General features: G+C 44.3%; 1 gene segment (V, D, J or C); it reads left to right on the forward strand.

Moving 5' to 3' along the window:
• Nucleotides 1–3460: 3460 nt before the first annotated feature.
• The window catches only part of LOC144299103 (immunoglobulin lambda variable 1-40-like), a 296751-nt gene continuing 281455 nt past the window's right edge, over nt 3461–18756 (forward strand). Inside the window, 1 exon segment of the V gene segment in view lies at nt 3461–3564. Coding sequence covers nt 3507–3564 — 58 coding nt within the window.

Consider the following 18756-nt stretch of genomic DNA (forward strand, 5'->3'; position numbering starts at 1 on the left):
TCAGGAATCCTCGCTGTCAAAGGGCCACAGACCAAAAAATGCAGAGGACGGAGAGACAGGCGTGATCACATTCTTATGAGCAGCCCTTCCCCTGTGAGGCCCTGGAACAGGGGATAACACGCCAGGGTCACCCCAGCCTCAGCTCTGTGGCCTAAGAAGGGACTGCACCACCATGGCCTGGACTACTGTCCTCCTTGGACTCCTCCATCACTGCACAGGTAGGTACAGGCCCCAGTGAAAGGGCGTGCGGGGAACCCCAGCCTGAGTCCTATCTGCGTGACTCAGCTGCTCAATCAGAAGCAACCTGTCTCTTGTCTTCATTGTGATGTGTGGGTGTCTTCAGGTTCTCTATCCCAGGCTGTGGTGACCCAGCTTCCTTCTCTGCATCCCTGGGAACAACAGCCAGACTCACATGCACCCTGAGCTGTGGCTTCAGTATTGATAGATATGCTATAAACTGGTTCCAGCAGAAGGCAGAGAGCCTTCCCTGGTACCTACTGTACTATTACTGGTACTCAAGTACACAGTTGGGCTTCAGCGTCCCCAGATGCATCTCTGGATCCAAGACAAGGCCACATTCACAAACGAGTAGACCCATCTCTGGTTGGGTCTAGAGCTCCAGCCCCACCTGAGACTGATGCACAATTGCAGCCACATTGTCTTGATATCGGAAAGAGCGAGAGAACCCAGGCCCTCAAGGAGGGATGTCTGGTCCCCCACCAAGATGAGCAGCTGGGATCAGATAAACTGAGGTCTGAGGAGGGGACACTCCCGAATGGCTGGTGCACACAGGAAGTTTGACGTCCCCCTCCCTCAGGACCACCCAGAGCTGCAGTGAATGTAAGGTCCCTGCATCCCATTGCATTGAGCCTGCATGAAGGGAGCAGAGTGACATCAGCCAGATGACAGAGTAGGAGTTTCTTGAACTCCAATAAAAAAATACAAAAAAATAAACAAAACAGAAGGTTAAAACACAAATACATTTCTGTGAGAACATATAGAACTCATGCTTTCAATGCCCAAGAGATGGAACCCATTCTGAGAGTCAGACCTGAACATGTCAATGGAGAGGGAACTGGTGAGCCCTGGAAACCAGCTGGGCTCTCAGGGCTTTGGGCCTTGCCGAGGTGTGTGCCCTGTGACCAGGAGGGGGCGCTGAGGGACTGCCCTGTGGTCCCTACAGGGCTGCTCAGTGAGGACCCTTCTTCACTCAGGGTGCCTAGGCCTGAGAACTAGGTTCTGAGCTCCCTGATGGGGACTCAGCATCTGTGTCCCCTCTGGCCTGGCAGTCTCCCCTGAGGGCCTGTGTGTGGTCTCAGCAGGTGCTTCCACTCAGGGCTCTCCCCAGGGCTGAACCACCTCCATCCTTTTTTTGGCCAACATACAGAATAAAACCGAGTGCTCATCCCGTCAAGTGCCCCCCTCAGTGCCCATCACCCATTCACCCCCAACCCCGGCCCTCCTCCCCTTCCACCACCCCTAGTTTGTTTCCCAGAGTTAGGAGTCTTTTTTTAATTTTTTATTTATTTATGATAGTCATAGAGAGAGAGAGAGAGAGAGAGAGGCAGAGACATAGGCAGAGGGAGAAGGAGGCTCCATGCACCGGGAGCCTGATGTGGGATTCGATCCCGGGTCTCCAGGATCACTCCCTGGGCCAAAGGCAGGCGCCAAACCACTGCGCAACCCAGGGATCCCCGAGATAGGAGTCTTTATGTTCTGTATCCCTTTCTGATATTTCCCACACACTTCTTTTCCCTTCCCTTATAATCCCTTTCACTATTATTTATATTCCCCAAATGAATGAGAACATAAAATGTTTGTCCTTCTCCGATTGACTTACTTCACTCAGCATAACACCCTCCAGTTCCATCCACATTGAAGCAAATGGTGGGCATTTTATTTTTTAAAAGATTTTATTTATTTATTCACAGAGACAGAGAGAGAGAGAGAGAGAGAGATGCAGAGACACAGGCAGAGAGAGAAGCAGGCTCCATGCAGGGAGCCCGACGTGGGTCTCAATGCTTGGTCTCCAGGATCACACCCTAGCCTGCAGGCAGCGCTAAACTGCTACACCACCGGGGCTGCCCTGCACTGAGGTTTTAAATGCAGCTCCTATCGTTATTCTCCATGCAGTCTGCACAGATCTGTGTACAATAAACTCGTAATTCCACCTGCGTCTTCACAGTGACATCATCATTGAGTCTTAGTCAATGCACATTGACTAGATTCTCTTTAAAAGAACATTCGTCCAATTTATGTGCACAGTTGATCTAGGGGGTGACCAATATGCAATCTCTTCCTCTGGATTCTTGGCAGAAATTCTCCAGCTGTCACATCTTCCTGCTAAAACACCCTAGCATGTCTGTCCCTTGTGCTCTGAGGTCAGTGGCACACACACAACCAACGTGGCAAGGCTCCTGGGGACCTGTGTCCATGTGGGGGAGGACAGATCCTAGGAGAGAGTCACTGCCCACAGGGTGGGGAGAACTAAAGTTTAAAACAGGTGAAAACAGTGAGAGATGGCAACGATGTTCAGTGTGTAACCTTTCCAGGAAAGAACACGAGGGCTTCCACCCACAACCTGGAGAATCCACTCCCTGGGTCTTCAGTATTTCAGGAAACTCAGAGAAGGAGAGGGCTGCAACCAGGGTCATCATATAGGAGGAAGGTCTCAGCATCCTTCACAGAAGAGGCCACTAGTACATGGGAACCTTCACTTCTCTGGATGTGACAGTGATGTCAAACAAATTGGTGTAGCAACACCACCTCAGTCCTCAGTGGCCCATCAAAAGCTAAGGGATACGTGGCAGAGACACACACAGAGAGAGAGAGAGAGAGAGAAAGAGAGAGAGAGAGACAGAGAGAGAGAGAGAGAAACAGAGAGAGAGAGACATAGGCAGAGGGAGAAGCAGGCTCCCTGCACAGAGCCGGATGGGGGCCTTGATCCCAGGACTCCAGGATCATGCCCTGAGCCAAGGACAGACACTTAACCACTGAGCCACCCAGGAGTCCCTCAAACCAAGAAATGAGAGTGTAGCCTAAAATCTATGCCACAGTCATGGGAGACCACCTGCGGGGAGACTTGTCCAGATCATAGGAGGAGAGTGGACAGAGCTCTGGAGACAGGACCTGTGTCCTATGGCCAACTGATTCCCATGTCATGCAGGGTGAGGTGGTGTCAGGATGCCAGAAGGCAGTTGAGGCTTATTTCTGAGGGCTCAGACGGTATCAGAGCTGGGAACACCACCTGGCACTGACTGTGGCCTCTGCTCAGGGCTCACAGCGGGGACCTCCCAAACCACACCCCAGCCCCAAACAGCCCCTCCCCTACCCACCCCCCTGACATTCTCAGGCAGAGGGACCTGACCCAGGGCCAGGGAGGGGTCAGAGAGCTGGGGTCTCATTTGCATGGGAGGGCCCCTCCCTCTCTCAGAGGATGAAGAGGGGAAGGGAGAGATGAGGGGAGGCTCTGCTCAGCTGAGGGGCCACTGAAGACAGGATCCGTGATGACCTCCACCATGGGCTGGTCCCCTCTCCTCCTCACCTTCCTCACTCACTGCACAGGTGACTGGATGTGGGACAGGGGGAGGGGTCCTGGGAGGACATGTGGGGTCCAGACTCCAGCATCACCCTGTCTTTTTCTCTCTTTCTTGCAGGTTCCTGGGCTCAGTCTGTACTGACTCAGCCGGCCTCAGTGTCTGGGTCCCTGGGCCAGAGGGTCACCATCTCCTGCACTGGAAGCAGCTCCAACATCGGTGGATATTATGTGAGCTGGCTCCAGCAGCTCCCGGGAACAGGCCCCAGAACCATCATCTATAGTAGTAGTAACCGACCTTCAGGGGTCCCTGATCGATTCTCTGGCTCCAGGTCAGGCAGCACAGCCACCCTGACCATCTCTGGGCTCCAGGCTGAGGATGAGGCTGATTATTACTGCTCTACATGGGACAGCAGTCTCAAAGCTCCCACAGTGCTCCAGGCCTGTGGGGAAGTGAGACAAAAACCCATTTACCTATCTGCAATGTGAGTGAGCGCCCCAGGAGCTGCCTGCTTAGGCTCCCCCTGGGTTTCTGCTGATTCTTCAGTTGATGCCCTGAGCCCAGGTGCATCTTGGGGACCTCCTGGGAATGGCACTTGCTTCATCATCTCTGACCTCAGAATCACTCAGAGTAGCCCATTGTACACAGAGAGTGTCAAAGGGAAAAGAAAATTTTGTCCTCGTGTTCAGGGACAGGTTCTTTTAGGCTACTGAACATTCACTTGTCATCTTCTGTTTTCTCAGTAAATGAAATACTCTTAGTTCGCGAAGCTATCATGGTCCTTCGGCCCCATCCCTGTTCTGCTGATGCACATGTCAGCTCTTTTTGCAGCTGGGATCATTATTGCCTTAGCTTCAACCAGATGACGAGTTCTTCTTATTTGATGATTGCATGAAACACATAAATCAATGCCACACTCAGAAATATAAAAGGTAAAAAATAAAGCTTTCTAGAGAAAAATCCCCACATGAAAGTTTATGGAAATTTTATTCATAACCAATACAATTCAAAAAATAAAAAATCTGCACACTTTGTTTATACCAGATATTTATAAAATGACCAGACTTGAAGTAACGAAGTTTTACTCCAACCTGATGTATAGTCGTAGCAGGTGATATTAGTCAACATTTAAAGAAATAAGTTCTTAAGTTCAAAAACATGCATGAATATTAGCTGCACATTTCTTCAGGATGAATAACATAAAAGGCAAAATTCCACATCATGGGAAATTCATGGTATTTTGAAAGAGGCAGGAATCTAGAGGTGTAAGGAGGCCAGGGATTGACAGCAGGTGGAGGAAGGAGGAGGGTGAGTGTGTGAGGCAACTGTATTCATGGTGATTTCACTCTCCTACAGGGCACCGTGACAGTGGCCACACCACACTGTTTTGTGGTCACATCTCAGTAAACTGTACCCCAGACCATAGAACCTTCGTGCAGGCAGAGAATGTCATCTAGGGGTCTGGGGTCCATGACGGAGCTCACAGGGGAATATCATCCCATCCACTTCCCCAAGGAGGTATGACCCCTTGTCCCCAAAGGGAGAGGACAGGAAGGTGTGGACCTGAGGGAGATTGAACAGGAAGTTTGAAAAGGGAGCAAAGAAGCTGCATGTGAGCCCCTTAGGATGACATATCGTGTCCCCTGTGTTGAGGGCTCAGTCCCTGTGATGTGTCGGGGTTGGGCCTGGAATTGAACTATGAGGTCCATGGTCACAGATGATGGGAGACATTGTATCCCCTTCAAGAACAGAAGGTCCTGTGTTGTGAGGGTCTCGACCTCTCCATAGCCAGTGTGGAGATCGGACCCACCCTTATGGTTCTGGAGACGATTGCCCTAGGTCCTTCAGCTACAAAACCAGATAGTTTGAAAACTAAAGGTGGATTATTTATAAACCTGTAAATTATACCACACACCTGGTGCCACACACAGAGGTCATCGTAGAGACAGAGCAAGCCTGTGGACTCCCCACCAGGAGTGAGGACAGAGGCTCTGCTGACAGAGAAGGAGTTGGGTTGAGAGACATCACAGAAAAAATAACACAAATATTTGATTTTTCTAACTTTTAGACATTTCAACTGGATCTGGTGTTGACCAGCAGGCTCTTACCATGGAGACAGTCCACAGGGAGTTTCCAGTGATGGCAGGGTCACTTTTTTTTTTATAGTAAATTTATTTTTTATTGGTGTTCAATTTGCCAACATACAGAATAACACCCAGTGCTCATCCCGTCATGTGCCCCCCTCAGTGCCTGTCACCCATTCACCTCCACCCCCCACTCTCCTCCCCTTCCACCACCCACTAGTTGCACCCTTATGCTTTGGGGTGCAATAGTAAATGGGATTGACTCCTTAATTTCCTTTCTTCAGTCTCATTTTTACTGTAGAGAATTGCCACTGATTTTGGAGCATTGATTTTGTATCTTGCCACAATGCGAAATTCCTGTATGAGTTCTAGCAATCTTGGGATGGAGTTTTTTGGGTTTTCTATAGACAGTCATGTCATCTGGGAAGAGGGAGAGTTTGACTTCTTTGCCAATCTGAATGCCTTCTACTTCTTTTTTGTTTGTTTGTTTGCCTGATTGCTAAGGCTATGATTGCTAGTACTATGTTCAATAGCAGTGGTGAGAGTGGACATCCCGGTGGTGTTCCTGATATTAGGGGAAAGGCTCTCCTTTTTTCCCCCATTGAGAATGATATTTGCTATTTTCATTCATAGATGGCTTTTAAGATGCTGAGGAATGTACCCTCTATCCCTACACTCTGAAGAGTTTGGATCAGGAATGGATGCTGTATTTTGTCAAATGTTTTCTCTGCATCTATTGAGAGGATCATATGGATTTGTTATTTCTCTTGTTGATATGATCTATCACCTTGATTGTATTATGAGTGTTGAACCAACCTTGAAACCCGGGTATAAGTCCTACTTGATCATTTTGAATAATCTTCTTAATGTATGTTGAATCCTATTGGCTAGTATCTTGTTGAGAATTTTTGCATTCATGTTCATCAGGGATATTGGTCTATAATTCTCCTTTTTGGTAGGGTGACCCTTTTGGTCGGGTCTGGTTTTGAAAATACAGTGATGCTGGCCTAATAAAATGAGTTTGGAAGTATTCCTTCCCTTTCTATCCTTCAGAACAACTTTAGTAGAATAGGTATTATTTATTCTTTAAATGCTTGATAGAATTCCCCAGGGAAATCATCTGGCCCTTGGCTTTTGTGTCTTGGGAGGTTTTTGATGACTGCTTCAATTTCCTCCCTGGTTATTGGCCTGCTCATGTTTTCTGTTTCTTCTAGTTTCAGTTTTGGTATTTTTTGGTTTTCCAGAAATGCATCCATTTCTTCTAGATTGCATAATTTTGGGTGTATAGCTGTACATAATACATTTTTAAAATCATTTATATTTTCTTGTTATTGGTTGTGATCTCTCCTCTTTCATTTATAATTTTAATTAACTTGATTCTTTTCTCTTGCCCTTTTAATAAGGCTGCCTATTACTTTATCTAACTTATTAATTCTTTCAAAGAACCAACTCCTGATTTGTTGATCTGCTCTATAGTTCTTCTGGTCTCTATTTCACCAAGTTCTGCTCGAATCTTTATTATCTCTCTTTTTCTGCATGGTATAGGTCTTATTTGCTGTTCTATCTCCAGTGCCTTTTGTGTGATGTTCGCATATGTATTTGAGTTTGTTTTTTTTCCAATTTTTTGACGGATGCTTGTATTGTGATGTATTTCTCCCTCAAGACTGCTTTTGCTCTATCCCAAAGATTTTGAACACTTGTATCTTCATTTTCATTAGTTTCAATGAATCTTTTTCATTCTTCTCTAATTTTCTGGTTGACCCATTCATCTTTTAGTAGGATGCTCTTTAACCTCCAGGAGTTTGAGTTTCTTCCAAATTTCTTCTTGTGATTGAGTTCTGGTTTCAAAGCATTGTGGTCTGAAAATATGCAGAAGGCAATCCCTATCATTTGGTCTCCATTGAGACCTGATGTGACCCAGTATGTGGTCTATTCTGGAGAATGTTCCATGTGCATTTGAGGAGAATGTATATTCAGTTGCATTTGGATACAAAGTTCAGTGTACATCTGTGAAATCCATCTGGTCCAGTGTATAATTTAAGGCCCTTGTTTCTTTGGTGATGTGCCTAGATCTGTCTTTTACAGAAAGTGCACTATCAAGGCCTCCTTCTATTAGCCTCCTTCTATATTATTATCTAAGTATCTCTTTACTTGGATTATTAATTGATTGATATACTTGGTAGCTTCCACAATAGGGGCATAAATATTCATGATTCTAAGGTCTCTTTGTTTCATAGACCCTTTAAGTATGAGATAGTCATCTCTTACTACAGTCTTTGGGATAAACTTTAATTTATCTGATATGAGGATTTCTTCCCCAGCTTTCTTTTGAAGACCATTTGAATGGTGAATGGTTTTCCAACCTTTTATTTTCAGGCTGGAGGTGTCCTTAGGTGTAAAATGAGTCTCTTATAGACAGCAAAGAGAAGGGTCATGCTTTTTTTATCCAGTGTGATACCTTTCATCTTTTCATCTTTTCATGGGATCTTTTAGCCTATTCATGTTCAGAATTAACTATTGAAAGATAGGAGTTTAGTGTCATTTTAATACCTATTCAGGTCCTGTTTTTGTGGATTATTTCTTTGGGCTCCCTTTCTTTTACGGGTCCCCTTAGTATTTCTTGCAGAGCTGGCTTGGTGGTCACATAATCTTTCAGTTTCTTCCTATCTTGGAAGCTCTTTATCTCTCCTTCTATTCTGAATGACAACCTTGCTGGATAAATTATTTTTGGCTGCATGTTCTTCTCATTTAGTACCCTGAATATATCACACTAGCTCTTTCTGGCCTGCTTGGTCTCTGTGGAGAGTTCTGCTGTTAATATGATATTTCTCCCCATAAAGGTTAAGAATCGCTTGTCTCTAACTGCTTTAAATATTTTCTCTTTATCTTTGGAATTTTCAAGTTTCACTATTAAATGTAAAGGTATTGAACAGGTTTTATTGATTTGGGGAGGAATCCCTCTATCTACTGGATCTGAATGCCTGTTTCCCTCTCCAAATTAGGGAATTTCTCAGCCATGATTTATTCAAATATACTTAGTGGCCCTCCATCCCTTTTGGCATTTTCTGGAATCCCAATTATTCGTGGATACTTCCTTCTAAGGCTATCATTTGTTTCCCTTAACTTTTCCTCATGGTCTTTTAATTGTGTTTCTCTTTTTTTCCTCAGCCTCCTTCCTTACCATAAAATTGTCTTCTATGTCACTCACTCATTCTTCTACCTCATTAACCTTCATCGTTAGGACATCCAGTTTCAATTTTATCCCATTTAATTGATTTTTAATTTCGGCCTGATTAGATCTAAATTCTGCAGTCATGAAGTCTCTGGAATCCTTTATGATTTTTTTCCAGAGTCACCTGTAGCTTTATATTTGTGCTTCTGAATTGGCTTTCTGACATCAAATTGTAATCAAAATTCTGGAACTCTGTGGCAGAGAGTACTATTTTTGATTCTTTCTTTTGTGGTGATTCTTCCTTCTACTCATTTTGTACAGTGCAGAATGGCTGCATGTGTTGGCTAAGTCAAGAATATCAACCACAAAAAAAAAAAAAGAATATCAACCACAACGTAAGTAAATTTCATCCTAGATGATTCTGATAAGGTCAGAGACCAGAAAAGGAAAACAAAGATCAGAACAAAATAAAACAAAAGGACCACTAAAGTGAAAAACAAAATTTAAAACAAAGTAGTAAAAAAATAAAAGGCCAAAAATCCCAAATAAGAAGAAAAAATGAAGATAACAAAACTAAAGAGAAAAGAGAGAGAAAAAAACAGAAAAAAAAGAAAAAGATAAAACAGGGGAGGTACTGGGAGATAGTTGGTGAAGAAGTCATAGTGGAGAGAGAATGTAGTCTACCTGAAGGGTCCTACAGTGTGATCCCCTTGGTTCTTTTTGTTTTTTAAATTTTATTTATTTATGATAAGCACACAGTGAGAGAGAGAGAGAGGCAGAGACACAAGCAGAGAGAGAAGCAGGCTCCATGCACCAGGAACCTGACGTGGGATTCGATCCCGGATCTCCAGGATCGCGCCCTGGGCCAAAGGCAGGCGCTAAACCGCTGCGCCACCCAGGGATCCCATCCCCTTGGTTCTGAGTGTTAAGTTCTGTATGTTAGAGGATGCTCAGTCCCAAATTTATATAAATCAGAAATACTTTTAGAAAGCCACAATATTGACCACCAAAACATAAACAAGATAAAAGGGTGGCAGAATGGGAATGTGGAGAGAATATAATCTCACAGAATGAACTTGCACAGTATTCCAATTGGTTCTGGAAGCATGCTGGTTATGTTTTAGAAGGTATTAACTTCCACTATTGTAGAACAAAATGAGACAGACAAAACAAAAAACACAAAGCAAAACTCATGTTTTGGGAGACATATCTCCCAAAATTAAATTGAGCGTGTTGAGGGATCCCTGGGTGGCGCAGCGGTTTAGCGCCTGCCTTTGGCCCAGGGCGCGATCCTGGAGACCCGGGATCGAATCCCACGTCGGGCTCCCGGTGCATGGAGCCTGCTTCTCCCTCTGCCTGTGTCTCTGCCTCTCTCTCTCTCTCTCTCTCTGTGACTCTCATAAATAAATAAAAACTTAAAAAAATAAAAATAAAAATAAATTGAACGTGTTGAAAGGAATTGGGAAGCGAATAATATATCAAAGACATGTAATCATAGAAATATGAAAGTCAAAAAAGAAATTTAAAAATTAAGAGGTGATAAAATATTGTAATTAAGGTGGGAATAGAAAAGACTTATTGGAAATTTTTAGTCTGATATTAAAATGAGTTGTAATGGAAAAGGGGAAAAAATTTAAAAAGGAAAAGGAAGGGGGCGCCCTCTAGTTCTACATACTGTAAATCCCTTGCCTTTCCCTGGAGCTTTGCAGTGCTGCTTGGCCAAGAACTTGCTCTTACTCAGTCCTTCTTGTTCATTTTTTGGGGGAAGGGCCTGCTGTGCTGATTCTCAGGTGTGTGCACCTGGGGGAGCTGCCCCCGCCCTGTTTACCCTGGGACACCTCTGGTCCCTGGCAGCCCCGCTCCATCCCAGGCACAGGGTGACACCAGGAGGACATCATCACTGGCGGCCGCCAGATCCCCAGCCCTGGAGTCAGCTCCCTCAGTAACTACCACAGCTCCCAGTCTGCAGGGGCCTGGATGCACCCGGGGAAGCGCGGGTGCCCTGATCTGCAGAGTTTGGGGGCACCGAGTGGCAAGACACTTCTCACTGTCCTGGGCCCCCCCCACCTCCATCTGCCCAGGGGGGATGCGGGGTCCTGAGCTGTGCCCGCCGGTGCCTTGGGATCCGGGGCCTGTGCTGCGGGAATCACGCTCCCAGGGTGCAGCCCCCGAGGGCCTCAGGGCGCAGCCCCCTCTATCCAGAGCCCCCACCTGACCGACCACCTTCTCCCCGGGCATGTCCCAGCCCTTTACGGAGACAGGCCCACAGTCTGGAGCTCGCTTTCCCTGGGTGCGCTTCCACTGTTAGTGACCTCGGGAGACTGGAGGCTCCACTGCCCCTCCTGCGATCTTGTCCAATTTCCTCTTAAGCACTTTAATGTCCAGGAAGAATCCAGTGCAGATTTTTAAATTTCCCACTATCCAGGTCTGGACTTTCCTGCCTGTGGCTTTCACTGCCCCACTTTAGCCCAGCTCATCGTGGTGCCCCTCCCCCACTAGATTCTTTTTTATTTTATTTTTCTGCCTTCCTACCTTGGTAGAAGTGAAAACCATCTTCCCTGTCGTGTTCCAGCTCTTCTCTCTTTAAATCTAAGGTGGATTCGTAGGTGTTCTGGATGTTTTGAAAATTATCCAGGTTAGTTGGTGGCACCAGGTGAGTTGAGGAAGCTACTCCTTTGTGATCTCCAGTTGTAGTGAATTGAGGGGACACCTGCACCCCAATGTTCAAGTTGGTGGCACCAGGTGAGTTGAGGAAGCTACTCCTTTGTGATCTTCTCCAGTTGTAGTGAATTGAGGGGACACCTGCACCCCAATGTTCACAGCAGCAGTGTCTACAATAGCCAATTGCGGAAGGAGCCACCATGTCCTTTGACAGATGAATGGATAAAGTAGATGTGAGATATGTATATATATCCTGTATATACTGTATACACACACACACACACAAAGGAGTATTACTCAGCCATCAGAAAGGACGAATGGAACTGGAAGGTATTATGCTGAGTGAAATAAGTCAATTGGATAAAGACAACCGTCATAGGGTTTCACTAATATGTGGAATATAAGAAATAGGGATCCCTGGGTGGCGCAGCGATTTAGCGCCTGCCTTTGGCCCAGGGCGCGATCCTGGAGACCCGGGATCGAATCCCACGTCAGGCTCCCGGTGCATGGAGCCTGCTTCTCCCTCTGCCTGTGTCTCTGCCTCTCTCTCTCTCTCTGTGACTATTATAAATAAAAAAAAATTTTTAAAATATAAGGAATAGTGAAAGAGAATATAACAGAAAGGAAGAAAACGGAGTGGGGGAAATTTAGAAATGAAGAACAACCATGAGAGACTCCTAATTCTGGGAAACAAATAAAGGGTTGCAGAAGAGTAGGAGGGTGGGGTGATGGGGTTACAGGGTGACGGGCACTAAGGAGGGCATTGATGGGATGAGCACGGAGGTTATATGTTGAAAAATTGAATTTAAATAAAATATTTTTTAAAATTAGAGTGCCTAGGTGGCTCAGAGTTTGAGCATCTGCCATTGGCTCAGGGCATGATCCTGGAGTCCTGGGATGGAGTCCCCCATTGGGTTCCCAGCAATGCAACTCTTCTCCCTCTGCCTATGTCTCTGCTACTCTCTCTGTGTCTCTCATGAATAAATAAAAAATATTTAATAAAAGAAGAAAATATACATCTATAGGGGCACCTTGCTGGCTCAGTCAGTGGAGAATAGCATTCTTGATCTCGGTTGTAGGTAGAGGTTAGTGAAAAACAAATTCTTAAAAAATGGAAAATATTGGGGATCTCTGTGTGGCTCCGTGGTTCAGTGCCTTCCTTCAACCCAGGTTATGATCCTAGAGTCCCAGGATCAAGTCCCCAAATGGGCTCCCTGCATGGAGCCTGCTTCTCCCTTTGCCGGTCTCTCTGCCCTTCTCTGTGTGTGTGTGTGTCTCTTGTGAATAAATAAATAAAATCCTTTTAAAAATGGAATATATAAATGTAATATTTCCTAAAACATAGTATCATGGTGTGTGCTCTCATCTGTATGATTTCATCTGTGTTCTACATGTTTTATGGGGGAAAAAGTTTTAGTGATGTTAAGATTATTTCCTATTAATAAACATTCTGTCTAGCATTTTTGAGGATCCATTGGTACCATGTGTAAGAAAAGAAAGCGTTACAGAGAGGCACCATTTCATGCCAGCATCCCCAGGGAATATGCTCTACTGCGATCACCACTAAAGGGATACACTACCTTAGGGCATGTGTCCCTGCTCAGGAGCTATGGCACCAGGACTGTGCCCACCCCTTCATTTGCCTCTGTCACTGTGCTTAGCTGTCTCTTATCACTGTCATATGCCTGACTTTAAGCTCCACAGAAGCTTCTCGATGATGAGGGCTGGAGACAAGGGCCCAGGGTTTTTGTTTCGCTTCCTCCTTACCTGAGATGCTGTGGGTAATTGTAATTCCTCCCACTGACATCATGCATGCCACAGTAGTAGTCAGCCTCGTCCTCAGGCTGGGCTCCTGTGACAGTGAGGGCAGCTTTGTTCCCAGAGATGGAACCAGAGAAGCTATCAGGACCTCAGAGGGACGGCTGCTTGTGTCATAGATAAGCATGTGAGGAGCCCGGCCTTGGGTCTGCTGGTACCAGCTGGGGTAGTTACTTGTAGTCACTGACCCAGAGCTGAGGCCACAAGTGAGTGTGACTGTCCCTCCTGGAGAAACTGAGACTGATGACTCCTGAGCCACCACAGTCTGAGAATCTGCTCCTAAAACCAAGAGAGAAAGGTGTTGTTATGAGAGATAAGGGTCACCCTGAGACCTTGATTTTGTGTGATCTTCAAGGATGCAGAGTCCATTTCCTGACCTGAGCCATAAGCAAGGAGCCCAAGAAGAAGCACCGTCCAGGCCATGGTGGGGACCCTCACAGGATGTGGTCTCACAGGATCTTCAGCCAGAGTAGGGTGTCCCTGGGCCTTTTCATGACTCCATACCTATGAGAATAAGGAAGTGCTTCATGCAAATAAGCTTCCTCTCTTCCCTGGCCCAGGGTCACTCGCATGTAATCTGGGAGATCTTGAAAGGAGCAGATGCTGGGACCTCACACACACCAATGATAGCATGATGACTGGGACACTGCGTGTCAGGAAGACATCTTTCACCTAATCAACTTCCTATGACACTGGTGACCTCCAGCCCAAAGTTCCTCTCTGATAATCCTGACAGCTGTATGAGGAGATGGATCTGTTTTCCAACTTCTGGTCTTTCCTCTAAAGCACCTCAACTCTAACCCCTCAGGGTGACATTTTCTTCACTCCCCAGGGACATGGCTCCTTGTCTCTTTGGAGGATCCTAGAAGCAACTCCTCCAGTCATGAGGACACTGGGAATCTCAGAGTCCATGTGACAGATGTAGTGATGGTGCTTTCCTCTTTGTTAATTATGGACAGTGTTTACAAGGAGACCGGGGGTGCCGATCAAGGATGTCTCTATCAAAAATGAACATAAAACTGTGTGAACAAGTGAACCTCATGGACCATTTATTTTATTTTATTTTTTTAATAAATTAATTTTTTATTGGTGTTCAATTTACCAACATACAGAATAACACCCAATGCTCATCCCGTCAAGTGTCCCCCTCAGTGCCCGCAACAAAATCACCCCTACACCAGGCCCTTCTCCCCTTCAAACACCCCTAGTTCATTTCCCATAGTTAGCAGTCTTTATGTTCTGTCTCCCTTTCTGATATTTCCCACACATTTCTTCTCCCTTCCCTTATATTCCCTTTCACTATTATTTATATTACCGAAATGAATGAGAACATACACTGTTTGTCCTTCTATGAGTGATTGACTTCACTCACCATAATACCCTCCAGTTCCATCCACGTCGAAGCAAATGGTGGATATTTGTCATTTCTAATGGCTGAGTAATATTCCATTGTATACATAAAACACATCTTCTTTATCTATTCATCTTTTGATGGACACCGAGGCTCCTTCCACAGTTTGGCTATTGTGGACATTGCTGCTAGAAACATCGGGGTGCAGGTGTCCCGGTGTTTCATTGCTCTGAATCTTTGGGGTAAATCCCTAATAGTGCAATTGCTGGGTCGTAGGGCAGGTCTATTGTTAACTCTTTGAGGAACCTCCACACAGTTTTCCAGAGTGGCTGCACCAGTTCACATTCCCACCAACATTGTAAGAGGGTTCCCTTTTCTCCGCATACTCTCAAACATTTGTGGTTTCCTGCCTTGTTAATTTCCCCATTCTCACTGGTGTGAGGTGGTATCTCATTGTGGTTTTGATTTGTAGTTCCCTGATGGCAAGTGAGACAGAGCATTTTCTCATGTGCTTGTTGGCCATGTCTATGTCTTCCTCTATGAGATTTCTGTTCATGTCTTTTGCCCATTTCATGATTGGATTGTTTGTTTCTTTGGTGTTGAGTTTAATAAGTTCTTTATAGATCTTGGAAACTAGCCCTTTATCTGATACGTCATATGCAAAAATCTTCTCCCATTCTGTAGGCTGTCTTTTAGTTTTGTTGACTGTATCCTTTGCTGTGCAAAAGCTTCTTATCTTGATGAAGTCCCAATAGTTCATTTTTGCTTTTGTTTCTTTTGCCTTCGTGGATGTATCTTGCAAGAAGTTACTGTGGCTGAGTTCCAAAAGGGTGTTGCCTGTGTTCTCCTCTAGGATTTTGATGGACACTTGTCTCACAGTTAGATCTTTCATCCATTTTGAGTTTATCTTTGTGTATGGTGAAAGAAAGTGGTCTAGTTTCATTCTTCTGCATGTGGATGTCCAATTCTCCCAGCACCATTTATTGAAGAGACTGTCTTTCTTCCAATGGATAGTCTTTCCTCCTTTATCGAATATTAGTAGACCATAACGTTCAGGGTCCACTTCTGGGTTCTCTATTCTGTTCCATTGATCTATGGGTCTGTTTTTTGCCAGTACCACACTGTCTTGATGACCACAGCTTTGTAGTACAACATGATATCTGGCATTGTGCTGCCCCCAGCTGATTTTCTGTTTTAAAATTCCCCTGGCTATTCGGGGTCTTTTCTGATTCTGCACAAATCTTAAAATAATTTGTTCTAACTCTCTGAAGAAAGTCCATGGTATTTTGATAGGGATTGCATTAAACGTGTATATTGCCCTGGGTAACATTGACATTTTCACAATATTAATTCTGCCAATCCATGAACATGGAATATTTTTCCATCTCTTTGTGTCTTCCTCAATTTCTTTTGAAGTGTTCTATAGTTTCTAGGGTTTAGATCCTTTACCTCTTTGGTTAGTTTTATTCCTAGGTATCTTATGCTTTTGGGTGCAATTGTAAATGGGATTGACTCCTTAATTTCTCTTTCTTCAGTCTCATTGTTAGTGTATAGAAATGCCACTGACTTCTGAGCATTTATTTTGTATCCTGACACACTGCTGAATTGCTGTACGAGTTCTAGCAATCTTGGGGTGGAGGCTTTTGGGTTTTCTGCATAGAGTATCATGTCATCGGCAAAGAGGGAGAGTTCGACTTCTTCTTTGACCATTTGAATGCCTTTAATGTCTTTTTGTTCTCTGATTGCTGAGGCTAGGACTTCCAGTACTATGTTGAATAGCAGTGGTGAGAGTGGACATCCCTGTCTTGTTCCTGATTTTAGGGGAAAGGCTCCCAGTGCTCCCCCGTTGAGAATGATATTTGCTGTGGGCTTTTCATAGATGGCTTTTAAGATGTTGAGGAATGTTCCCTCTATCCCTACACTCTGAGGAGTTTTGATCAGGAATGGATGCTGTATTTTGTCAAATGCTTTATCTGCATCTAATGAGAGGATCCTATGTTTCTTGGTTTTTCTCTTGCTGATATGATGAATCACATTGATTGTTTTACGAGTGTTGAACCTGCCTTGTGTCCTGGGGATAAATCCTACTTGGTCATGGTGAATAATTTTCTTAATGTGTTGTTGGATCCTATTGGCTAGTACTCTGTTGAGAATTTTCGCATCCATGTTCATTAGGGATATTGGTCTGTAATTCTCCTTTTTGGTGGGGTCTTTGTCTGGTTTTGGAATTAAGGTGATGCTGGCCTCATAAAACGAATTTGGAAGTACTCCATCTCTTTCTATCTTTCCGAACAGCTTTAGTAGAGTAGGTATGGTTTCTTCTTTAAACGTTTGATAAAATTCCCCTGGGAAGCCATCTGGCCCTGGACTCTTGTGTTTTGGGAGGTTTTGGATGAGTGCTTCAATTTCCTCCCTGGTTATTGGCCTGTTCAGGTTTTCTATTTCTTCCTGTTCCAGTTTTGGTGTTTGTGGCTTTCCAGCAATGCGTCCATTTCTTCTAGATTCCCTAATTTATTAGTGTATAGCTGTTCATAATATGTTTTTTAAATCGTATGTATTTCCTTGCTATTGTTAGCAATCATGCCTTTCTCATTCATGATTTTATTAATTTGAGTCTTCTCTCTCTCCTTTTTAATAAGGCTGGCTAATGGTTTATCTATCTTATTAATTCTTTCAAAAAACCAACTTCTGGTTTTGTTGATCTGTTCCACAATTCTTCTGGTCGCGATTTCGTTGAGTTCTGCTCGAATGTTTGTTAACTCTCTTCTCCTGGGTGTAGGATCTATTTGCTCTTTTTTCTCTAGCTCCTTTAGGTGTCAGGTTAACTTTTATATTTGAGTTCTTCCAGTTTTTGAATGGATGCTTGTATTGTGATGTAATTCCCCCTTGGGACTGCTTTGGCTGCATCCGAAAGATTTTGAACGAAGACCTATTGAGTATAGAAAGAGCTAGATTGAAGTCACCAAGTATAAGTGTATTATTATCTAAGTATTTCTTCACTTTTGATATTAATTGATAGATATATTTCGTAGCTCACACCTTCAGGGCATATATATTGAGGATTGTTAAGACCTCTTGTTGGATATATCATTTAAGAATGGTATAGTGTCCTTCTTCCTCTCTCACTACAGTCTTTGGGGAAAATTTTAGTTTATCTGATATAAGAATGCCTACCCCTGCTTTCTTTTGAGGACCGTTTGAATGGTAAATGGTTCTCCATCCTTTTATTTTCAGGCTGTAGGTGTCCTTCTGTCTGAAATGAGTCTCTTGTAGACAGCAAATAGATGGGTCCTGCTTTTTTATCCAGTCCGAAACCCTGTACCTTTTGATGCGGTCATTAAGCCTGTTCACGTTCAGAGTTACTATTGAGAGATATGAGTTTAGTATCATCATGATATCTATTCAGTCCTTGTTTTTGTGGATTGTTCCACTGAACTTCTTCTTAAAGGGGAATTTTAAGAGTCCCCCTTAAAATTTCTTGCAGAGCTGGTTTGGAGGTCACATATTCTTTCAGTTCCTGCCTGTCTTGGAAGCTCTTTATCTCTCCTTTCATTTTGAATGAGAGCCTTGCTGGATAAAGTATTCTTGGTTGCATGTTCTTCTCATGGGGGACCCTGAATATATCCTGCCAGCCCTTTCTGGCCTGCCAGGTCTCTGTGGAGAGGTCTTCTGTTACCCTAATACTCCTCCCCATAAAAGTCAGGGATGTCTTGTCTCTTGCTGCTTTAAGGATCTTCTCTTTATCTTTGGAATTTGCAAGCTTCACTATTAAATGTCGAGGTGTTGAACAGTTTTTATTGATTTTAGGGGGGGGATCTCTCTATTTCCTGAATCTGAGTGCCTGTTTCCCTTCCCAGATTAGGAAAGTTTTCAGCTATGATTTGTTCAAATACATATTCTGTCTCTCTTTCCCTTTCTGCGCCCTCGGAAACCCCAATTAAACGTAGGCTTTTCTTCCTCAGGCTGTCGTTTATTTCCCTTAATCTATCTTCATGGTCTCTTAATTGTTTGTCTCTTTTTTCCTCAGTTCCCCTCTTTGCCATCAACTTATCTTCTATGTCACTCACTCTTCCTTCCACCTCGTTAACCCTCATCATTAGGACTTCTAGTTTGGATTGTGTCTCATTCAATTGA

Source organism: Canis aureus, chromosome 27, assembly GCF_053574225.1.
Source record: "Canis aureus isolate CA01 chromosome 27, VMU_Caureus_v.1.0, whole genome shotgun sequence".
NCBI classification, from domain to species: Eukaryota; Metazoa; Chordata; class Mammalia; order Carnivora; family Canidae; genus Canis; species Canis aureus.